This window comes from Mycteria americana, unplaced genomic scaffold (genome assembly GCF_035582795.1).
Source record: "Mycteria americana isolate JAX WOST 10 ecotype Jacksonville Zoo and Gardens unplaced genomic scaffold, USCA_MyAme_1.0 Scaffold_91, whole genome shotgun sequence".
NCBI classification, from domain to species: Eukaryota; Metazoa; Chordata; class Aves; order Ciconiiformes; family Ciconiidae; genus Mycteria; species Mycteria americana.
In genome coordinates this window covers 132,171-142,125 of record NW_027445675.1, presented here as the reverse complement: position 1 = coordinate 142,125, position 9,955 = coordinate 132,171, and the positions used below count along the sequence as shown (strand labels likewise).

Genomic DNA, 9,955 nt, shown 5'->3' with positions numbered 1-9,955 from the left:
CCCCCGCCGCGGACACGCCCCCGCCCGCCGTTCCCGGGCCACGCCCCCGCTCCCCATAGGGCCCCGCGTATAGGTGCGGCACCCCCTCCTCCTGCTATAGGGCTCCCCCCTCCCTCCCGGGGGGCCTATAGCGTCTCCCCCGCCCCACAGCTTCACCCTCAGGCTGTGGGCAGAGCTATAGGGCCCCCCCCCCCAGGTGCTCCATAGGTTGCTACAAACCTGTAAGGTGCCCTATAGGCAGCACTTTCCCTCCACTCTGCCCTGTGTCATGTCCGCCCCCCCCCCCAATAGGGAGTATAATACTTTACATAAAGTATCCGTTACCTATAGGGGACTTGACCTGCCCTATACCAACTCCAGAAAACCTATAGGCTCCATCCACCTTCCACAGCAGCCCCTATGGCTGTGCTGCCTATAGAGACCTGACACATTTCCTACAAGCTCCGCCCCCTGTAAGACACGCCCCCTCCCCCCCTTTCCATAGGGTCCTATATGGGTATACTACAAGACCCACCTCTGCTACGTATACATCAACCGTTCCTCCAGCTCCCCCTCCCTCCCTAGGTGCCCCTATAGGCTCCCCCTGTCCCGGGCCCTATAGGCACTGAGTCACAAGCACCGGAAGGTGCCGGGCCCCGCCCTGGGCCACGTCAGGACCTAAACGAGGGGGTTAACGAGCCCCGTAACGAGCCCGGCAGCCGGAAGTGCCTCATTAGGGGCACATTCACTCTGGAGCCTAATGAGGGCAAGGAGCAACCACCCCCCTCCCCTCCCGCCAATCACCAGGCAGGGCCGTGTTGTCCCCCGAGACTTTAATGGGGGGTGGGAGGGAGGAGGGGGGAGGGTTAAAAGCGGGGAGACCCCGCGGGGGGCAGGGCTGGCCAGCCCCCGGGGCAGGGCACCAAATAAAAAACGTGTGTGTGGGGAGGGGGCGCGGGGGGGGCTCAGTAGGGCCTCTCGCGGCGGTCCTGCCGGTGGTCGCCCCTGCGGAGAGAAGGGAGAGGCGTCAGTAGGGGCCAGAGTTAACAGCAACAAGTAGAGCTCAGCTTTTGCTCAAGACCATCATTAGGGACCAGAGTTAACAGGGGCCACAAGTAGGAGCTGGCTATTGACTATGACCATCATCAGGGACCAGAGTTAACAATGGCCACAAGTAGGAGCTGGCTATTAACCATGACCATCAGCACGGACCAGAGTTAACCGTGCCCAGAAATAAGACCCGACTATTAACCATGATTATCAATAGGGACCAGAGTTAACAGCAGCCACAAGTAAGGCCCGGCTATTAACCATGACTAGCAGTAGGGACCAGAGTTAACAGCAGCCACAAGTGGGGGCCCAACAGCAACAAACTCAGCTTTTTATCAAGACCATCATTAGGGACCAAAGTTAACAGTGGCCACAAGCAGGGGCTGGCTATTAACCATGACCATCAGTAAGTCCCAGAGTTAACACGCTGTCCCAACAGCCTGCAGGAAGGAAGCAGTAACACAGCGTTCACTCTGGGCCATAACGATGGCAGCACCACCAGGTGGTTGTAGAAGGAACCACCAGCCTCTTAACCAGCCTGCCCACAGCCCAGCAGTAGGCTCCAGAGTTAACAGTGCTCAAGAGGTCCCAGAGTCAACAACACCCAAGTGAACTCCAGAGTTAACAGCCTCCAGCACCTCCACGAGGCACAAAGTGCGGTGTTCACTCTGGAACCTACTGATGCCCCACTCCCAGAGGTTTCAGAGCTCCTGGGATGGGTGCATACAACTGTTATCAGTAGGTTCCCAAGTGAACAGGCCCCCACGCAGGACGGGCGGCCTCCCGTCAGCCATCTTACCTGGAATCCATCTTCCCCGGCCCAAAGCCGCCTCGGTCGCCGCCTCTCCCCCCGCGGAAACCGCCCCGGTCTCCGCCCCGGCCGCCCCTGTAGCCTCCGCGGTCGAAGCCTCCGCGTCCTCCGCGTCGTTCCTCGCCGAACCCGCCGCCGCCACCGCCTGCGGGTAGAAGACGGGGAGGGGGGGCGGCGCGATGAGGTCCCCAGGCGGGCGTGGCCCCTGCCCCGCCCCCCGGCACCCCGATATTTACCCATGTGGTTCCCGCCGCGGCTGCCCCCCGGGTACTTCCCCATGTGGGGCGCGCCGGGCCCGTCGGGCTTGGGGGCCTTGCACTGGTTGCACTCGTTCCGCCACGAGAAGTTCATGTTCTCGCAGGCTCTGGCGGGAAAAGAGTGATGAGGTCATCGCCCCGCCCAGTCCCCTCCCAGTTCATCCCAGTCCCCCCAGTCATGTCGTCGTCCCCCCCCACCCCACTCACGGGTTGGGGCACTTCCAGTCACCGGCGCGCTGCTGGCCACCGCCGCCGCTGGGGAAGCCACCCCGGTTGCCCCCGCCGGAGCCGCTGTTGCCGCCACCGAAACCGCCGCGCCCCATGGGACCTAAGAAAGGGGTTTTTGGGGTGAAAAAGGGGGGTTTTGGGGTGAAAAGGGGGGGTTTTGGGGGCTGCCCAAGCACCCCCGGCGCGCACTAGCTCACCTCCCCGCCCGCGGCCGCCCCGGCCACCCCCACGGTTGAAGTCGGTGCGGCGAGTGGCGAAGGACACCTTGATGAGGTTGCCGGAAAACTCTTTGCCTAAAAACGGGAGAATTAAGCCCGAAAATGGTCGTTTTGGGGGGTTGGGGGGGGGGGGATTTGGGGGCGCAGGGGGTTTGGGGGGGTCCTACCGTCAAACCAGTCGATGGCGGCTTTGGCAGAGGGGGGGTCGTCGAAGGAGACGGTGGCCTCCCCCTTCAGCTTGCCCGTCTCACGATCCGTGTACAGGTTGATCATGGGCTGCCCCGTCTTCTTGTTGGTCTGGGGGGACAAAACATGCTAAGGACACGCTAAGGACATGCTAAGGACACGCGAGAGGGTGAGAGGACACCACAGCAGGTCATCGGGGGTGGGCCATCGGGTTGGTCTTGGGGTGAAACACGAGGATGCGCTAAAGACACGCAGCAACACGCTAAGGACACACCAAGCAGACGCCAAAGATGTGCAGCAACACGCCAAGAACATGCCAAGCACACACCTACACACCGAGGAGATGCAGCAACGTGCCAAGCACACATTAATGACGTGCAGTTGCCCATCCCCTTTCCCACGGGTTAAGACTTGACAACACACTTGATGACACGCTAAGGACACGTGAAGCACACCAAGGATGTGCAGCAACATGCCAAGCACACACCAACACGCCGTGAAGATGCAGCAACATGCCAAGCACACATTAGTGACAGGCAGTTGCCCATCCCCTTGCCCACAGGTTAAAACTCGATGACACGCGCTTGATGACACGCTAAGGACACGCGCTTGATGACACGCTAAGGACACACCACAACACGTGCCGACACGCTAAGCGCGCCCCCACCTTAATGATGCCGATCTGCTTGAAGTAGTCGGCCACCGACTCGATGGTGACGTTCTCGCCCAGCCCCTGCACGAAGATGGTGTTGTTGTCCGAGTTATCCTGCTCGCCTGCGGGGGAGAGCTCGTTAGCGCCAGCGCTCGTTAACCCTCATCAGCCCCCTTGCCTCATTAACCCCCTTAGTGGCCTCGTTAACCCATCCCCGTTAGCCCCTTTCACTTAATAACCTCATGACCCCATCGTTAACCCCCTTCCCTCAATAGCCTCGTTAGCCCCTTTCCCCCTCGTTATCCCAATTAATTATCTTCCCCCTCATTAGCATCCCCCCAATTAATCCTCTCCCCCCCCATGAGTCCCCTCCCCGCCTCGTTAGCCATGCCCCTCGTTACCAGGATCATGCCGTGGCCCTTGGTCCCGGGGTCCTTTCGCCACATGCAAAAATTAAAAAGTAAAGTGTTAATTAGCCCGCGGGGAGGGGGGGGGCACACCCCATCCCCTCCCCCACACCCCAAACCCACCAGAATAGGGAAAAACTGGGGGAAAAAACGCATTTTCCCCACCCGTTTCAGCCTGCGCCCCTTTTTGGGGTGAAAAACCAGAGTTCTGGCACCTAGAAACGCTCAGGTTTTTGTTACTCGCCCTCCGAAATGCAAGGGGGGGGGTGTGTCCCCAAGGCTGCTGCTGCTCACCAATTCCAGGGTTTTTCACCCCAAAACCGAGGCGCTGGGGCTGTCCATCTCTGCTCGTCGCCCCCGGGGTGGCAGTTTTTGGCATTTTTTTTTCTCAAAACACACTGTTTTTTTTTTTCCTCCTCAAAACACCACCAGCAACGCCCCGGTTCAGCAAACCCCTCCAAAACGGTGTGAGAACTCTCAAGATGGGTAAAACCAAGACACTCCGTTTTCGGTCGGTACACTGCAGCGCTCACCACCTCACCGCTCCCCATTTGGGGGCAAAAACGGCAATTTGACCATTTTACGCATTTTTTTTTCCATCAACCTCAGGTCACCGGCACTTTACACAAGCCCCAAAACTGCATTTTTCTTGTTTTTCCCCCAGAACCAAACTTTGCACCAAACCTCAGATTTTTCCGTTATCTTTTTTTTTTAAAACCACATGCAACCGTTTTGTTAAAAACCAGCGTTTTTACCCCCCCAAAAACAAAAAACCACCACTCTGCCAAGAGTCATAATTTCCCCGTTCCGGCCTTTTTTCCGCCTGCGGTCGCCGTGTGCGTGTTGGTTTGTTTCTTTTTTTCCACTTTGCCCCCAAAAAACCCAACATTTTTGTTTGTTTAAACACCCAAGACACAACCCGATGACATCGCCTCCAGCCAGCTGCCGCAGCTCTTTTTTTGGGGCTTTCTCACCCCAAAACGCCCCCGACCAGGCTGTTGCAGAGAGAAGGGGTTAAAAACAGACACTTTTTTTTTTTGGGTTCAAATGCCGAACTCTTGGGACTTACCACCGAATTTATTGAAGCCACCACGCTCACCACCGCTGAGGAGATAAATTAGAAGATAATGAGGTTTTTTTAATCCCCTGCCTAAAAAGACGGGGGTAGTTTCGGGGCAAAACCAGCGCTTTTGAGCAGTTTCCTCCTTCCTGAGACCCCCCCCTGCGGATTTGGGGGGGGCCGGGGGCGCTTGGGGGGGGCTGGGGGTCTCCATCCGCCGGCGACGTTTCATCTCGGACGCAGCAGCCGGGCGCTCTCCGGCCCCGCCGGGGGGGGATCCAAAAATCATTAAAAACCCCAACTTTGCCTTTTTTTTTTTTCTTTAAGAGGGGGGGCACCCCCCCTTGCTTTCAGCCGAGCCCCTCCAGCGGGAGCATCTCCCCCTCCCCACCGCTCGTCGTCGCTTTTCCCCCCTCGTTCCTGTAGGTTTTTTGGGAGCGGGGGGCCCTTTGCGTGTTTGTTTTGGTTTTGGTTTTGTTTTGGTTTTTTTGTTTTTTGCACTTTTCACCCTTTCTGCCTTTTTTTAAACCCAAAAAGAGCGGAGAATTGCGAAAGTTTCGCTGCCTTTCACACCTGCAGCACACAAAACGCAGAGTTTGTTAACAGGCACAACAGCAGCGGCAAGACAAACAAGCAACCGCGGCTCGCCCCCGCCGATACTCACCTCTTGCCGCCCCAAAAAGCGGCTTTCTCAGCCCAAAGGCGGGGGGGCGACACGCGCACAAACCCAAAACCTCGGTTTCTTTTCTTTAAAACCACCATTATTATTTTGTCTCTGGTTTTTGGGGGCATTTCCTCCTCCCTTCGTGCACCGGGACACCACAAAGACACTCCACTCCAGGTTATCACCCATCAGTGTCAAACATCTCCCAATATCCAAAACCGGCGGGTTTTTTTTCCCCAAAATCAACGTTTTCGTTTTCTGCAGTGACCTCAAAACGAACCATTTTCCTCTGTTTTTTTTTTAACCCGGGGCACATGCCCCCACCGTGACCAAGAGCCGGCACCGGAGGCTACAAGTGACCTTGGCAACCAGGTTTGCTGAGTGGTTTTCTCTCTTTTTTTCCCAAAAAACACCTTTTTCCCCCCATTCCAGGGGGGTCTTACCACTTCAGGTACCTCCAAGCGCCCCCGCCGGGCGCCCTGCTACTTTTTTTTTTTTAGGGGCGCTCGCGCCGATTTTGGTTAAAACCCGCTTGAGCGGGGGGTGCTGCACGGCACCGTCCGGGGGGCTGCTCACCTCCCCTCTCCCCCTTCTCCCCTCCCTGCTTTCAGGGGGTCTTTTGCCCCCCAATCCCTGACACCCCCTCCCCCATATCGCCGTCCCCCGACACCTACCCGAGGTTGCCTCCGCGGCCGCCCCGGCTCCCGCGGCCCCCGCGGTCGTAGCCGCCTCGGCCATAGCCGCCCCGGCCGCGGCTCCGCTCCTGCTGGCCGCCCCCGTAGCCGCTCTGCTCCTGGTAACCGCTGCTGCCGCCGCTCATGGACGACTGGTCCTGCCCGTAGCTGTTGGCTACAACCGCAAAACAACAGTTAGACGGCAAAATCCGGAAGATTTACACCCAAAACGGCGCCGTCGCGACTCCCCGCCGTGCTCACATCCGCCGCTGCTCCCACTGTTGTACTGGCTCTGCTGGCTGTAGCTCTGGGGCGGGTTGTAGGAGGACTGCTGGCTGTAGCTCTGCTGCTGCCCGCTGTAGCTCGACTGTTGGTTATAACCGCTGCTGGGGGGTTGGCCGTAGCTGGAGCTCTGCGAGCCGCTCCCATAGCTGCGAAAACCCGACGACGTTGATCAAAACGCTGGTTTTTCACCCCAACGGCGGCGTTGCGGTCGTTGCCTACCTGCCGGTGGAGGAGCTGGCCGCTGGCGGTTGGGAGTAGCTGGGGTAGGAGGAGGGCTGCCCGTACGATGTCTGCGAGCTCTGCCCGCTGCCGTAGCCGCTGGTGCTGCCGTAGCCTTGGGGGGTCGACTGGGTGCTATAGCCTGGAGAGCAGTGGAAAATGGGGTGAAGAGCCCCAAAAAACACCCAGTGGGGGGACAGGGGGGTGTCGGGGGTCCAGCTTACTGCTCTGGGTCTGGCCGTAGGAAGAGCTGTAGCTGTTCTGGCCGTAGGCGGAGGTGTCAGTCGACTGGCTATAGCTGCTGTAGCTCTGCTGGCCATAGGGCTGGCTGCTCTGCTGCGAGTAGCCCTGCCCCGGTGGGGTGGGGTAGGCCCCGTAGCTGCCACAAAAAGCACAAAAAGCCACGTGAAATCCCCACAAAAATCACCCTTTTCCCTATGGATTTCTAAAGCTCGAGATACAAAAGGTTGAATATAAGGAGAAAGCGGGGGGGGGGGGGGGGGGGGGCGTACCTCTGCGTCGCCGTCTGGCTGTAGTCTGTGGGAAGAACCCCCCCCAAAAAAACGTTACTTTTGTAAATAAACATACATGCACCTGAATATAAATATATTCACGCTTTACACTCAAAATCGTTAGTTATTTGCCACTGAAGTGCAGAAACAGCCAAACTAAGGCACGAGATAGAAAGACTGGACGTTCATCCCACTCGAAAGGCCTAAGCACCTACTTTAAAAACAAACATCCCCCCCTAAAAAAAGCATCTAAGCAACAAACGTAACTACACAGATGTCAAAACAAACGCAACAAGCAAATTTTCCTCAGATACCCCACAACAAAAGAGTCTGAGCTCCCTCAAGCTCCCCGCCGCAAGATGGCGACCATTTGCCTCCTCCCGCCTCGTAGCGGAGCAGCTGCTCCGACCGTTGAAAGAAACGGAGAGCCCTTTACCCAAAACAGAGGTTTTTAGGCCCACCTGAGCGGCGCCAGCCCCCCCAAGGGGTGTTTTCCCCCTCCAAGGAATATTTACCCACCCCGCGGGGGGTATTTTAAAGGCGAAGACCCGGATGAGAGACTGCGGCAGCGCCAGTGCGCATGCGCCGCGCGCAAAGCGCGTCTCTCCCCCACCCTCCCCGCGCATGCGCAGCCCGCCCCGCGCACAAAATGGCGGCAATGGCGCAGCTGGAAAAGCCGCGCCCCTCCCTCGGCGCACAAAATGGCGGCGGGGGGGGGGGGGGGGGGGCGTTAACGGGCCCCGTTATTCCGGGGGGTGGGGGGTCCACTGCACCGCGACCCCCAAAACACCCCCAGATGCCCCCAAAAAACCCGCAGTTTTCCGTTAAATTGTAGGTTTATATTTTAATTTTCCTCCCCGCGGCCGCCGCGGAGCATCCGGGCGCGGCGCTTTGTCCACCCCCCCCCCCAATCCGCGACCAGTTTTTACCAAAAAAACCCCACAGAAGCACTAAACGGGGGGGTTTAGGCCGAAAAATTTGCAACAGAATAAAGCTCAATTATATGCAAAAAAAAAAAGGGGGGGGGGAAATAAACCGAAAAAAAAAAAATACAGCCCGGGGCATCGCGGAAATGGGGAAGCATCAAATCACAGCCCCCCCCCAAGCGCGGCAATACTGAAAATTATACAGCTCCACGATAACTGGAATATGAAAATAAATAGGGAAACCGCTCATTTCAAAAAATGCACTGAAGAAACACAATGAAAGCGGCACCGCGGTTGCAGCCGCCCCCCGCTGCGGGTGGCCTCCGGGACCCCCCCATACCCGCCCCACGCACCCTCGCCGGCTCCCCCCCGGCGCCGGCGGACTCCAGCCCCCCCCCCCGCCCGCCCCGGGCCTCCTCAACTCGCTGCTGGGGGGCTCCAGGACCCCTCGGCCCGCTCCCCCCCGGTGCTGGGGGGCTGCAATACCCCGCCCAGCCCAGCCCAGCCGCAGGGCCCCCCGGGCCGAGGGCGGCCGCAGGGCCCGCCCGTACCGTTGGAGGCCATGGCGGTGCCGCGCTGCTGCGGCGCTTCCCCTCCACGTGGCGCCCGCACTGCGCCCCCGGCCGCCCGCCCGCCTTTTATAGCCTCTGCCGGCGCGTGCCACCGCCGTGGGGGGGGGTGTGGGAGTCTCCCCCCCCCCCTTCCCCTCCCCGTTGGTACGGTCCGAACCCGGGACGGGGCCGAGGGGCTGCGGGGGGCGGGGCCGAGCGGGTGGGCGGAGCCGCCGGGGTCACGCGGCCGCGGGCGGCCTCCGCGCCTCCATAGGGGCCCTATAGGAACCCTATAGCAGCGCCGGCCTATAGCAGCCTCTGCGCCCCCGTAGGGACCCTGTAGCGATGGCCACCACATCTGCTGCTTCATGGGGACCCTACAGAAACGCCGTAGCGACCCCCGCCACCTCCGCTCCCACAGGAACCCTATAGAAACCCTATAGCGACACCCACCAGCCCCCACTTCTTCATAGGGACCCTGTAGAAACCCTATAGTGACACCCACCAGCCCCCGCTTCTTCGTAGGGACCCTATAGAAATCCCACAGGGGCACCCACCGACCTCTGCTCCACCATAGGGACCCTATAGACACCTGTAGGGCACCCATAGAGACCCCCTACCCTATCCAAATCCATATGGCATCTACGAGGGACCCTGCCACCCTATAGGAACCCCCTCCCCACCAGGACTCGGCCGGGGGGGGGGCGCCTATGGGGCCCATGCTGGCTCTGACGTCACGTGGGCCAGGCTTGGCCGGCCCCAAAGGTCAGGGCTAAAAATACCTGGGGCCCCTATAAGGGCCATATAGGAGCCGTATAGGGGCCGGGAGCAGGTATGGAGGCGGCGGGGATGGGCAGCTATAGGGTTGGCACAGCCTGGGGGGGCTCTATAGGGTCTGGGCCGGCCCCCTGTGGGGTGTGTGGAGGTCAGTGGGGCAGTATAGGCACAAGGGGCTCCTATAGGGCTGAGCCTCCACGCGTGGGGGGATCCCCTATGGGGCTGGGCACTCACGTATGGGGATCCTCCGGTGTCTTCTATAGGGTGGAGTTCCGTGTGAGGCTTCTCTGCTGTCTCCTGTAGGGTTAAGCCCCACAGTGGGGACTCTCCAGTGTCTCCTATAGGGCTGGGGACTCTCCAGCATCCCCTATGGGGCTGGGGACTCCCTGGCATCCCCTATAGAGCTGGGGAGTCTCCGGCATCCCCTATAGATACGGGGACTCTCCAACATCCCCTATAGATATGGGGAGTCTCCAACATCCCCTATAGATACGGGGAG

The 9,955-nt window shown here is 59.4% G+C and overlaps 1 protein-coding gene across 1 annotated transcript; it reads right to left on the bottom strand.

Annotated features, from left to right (window-relative positions):
• Positions 1 to 795: 795 nt before the first annotated feature.
• On the bottom strand, positions 796 to 8,815 carry FUS (FUS RNA binding protein). The gene is made up of 15 exons (XM_075490698.1): positions 8,680 to 8,815; positions 7,203 to 7,227; positions 6,915 to 7,069; positions 6,691 to 6,832; positions 6,448 to 6,617; positions 6,187 to 6,361; positions 4,858 to 4,892; positions 3,783 to 3,815; positions 3,397 to 3,503; positions 2,711 to 2,840; positions 2,523 to 2,618; positions 2,305 to 2,425; positions 2,077 to 2,204; positions 1,829 to 1,985; positions 796 to 984 (listed from the first exon to the last, which is right to left on the bottom strand). The coding sequence occupies exons 1-15, from the start codon at positions 8,690 to 8,692 to the stop codon at positions 945 to 947; spliced, it is 1,527 nt and encodes a 508-aa protein (XP_075346813.1). The 5' UTR covers positions 8,693 to 8,815; the 3' UTR covers positions 796 to 944.
• Positions 8,816 to 9,955: the final 1,140 nt, after the last annotated feature.

Bases quoted from the DNA above. Each gene is read 5' to 3' on its own strand.
- FUS (XM_075490698.1), bottom strand. The intron at 2,841-3,396 runs GTGGGGGCGCGC...TTGTCCCCCCAG, and splicing joins AGCAGATCGGCATCATTAAG to ACCAACAAGAAGACGGGGCA. The intron at 2,426-2,522 runs GTGAGCTAGTGC...CCCCTTTCTTAG, and splicing joins GGGCGGCCGCGGGCGGGGAG to GTCCCATGGGGCGCGGCGGT.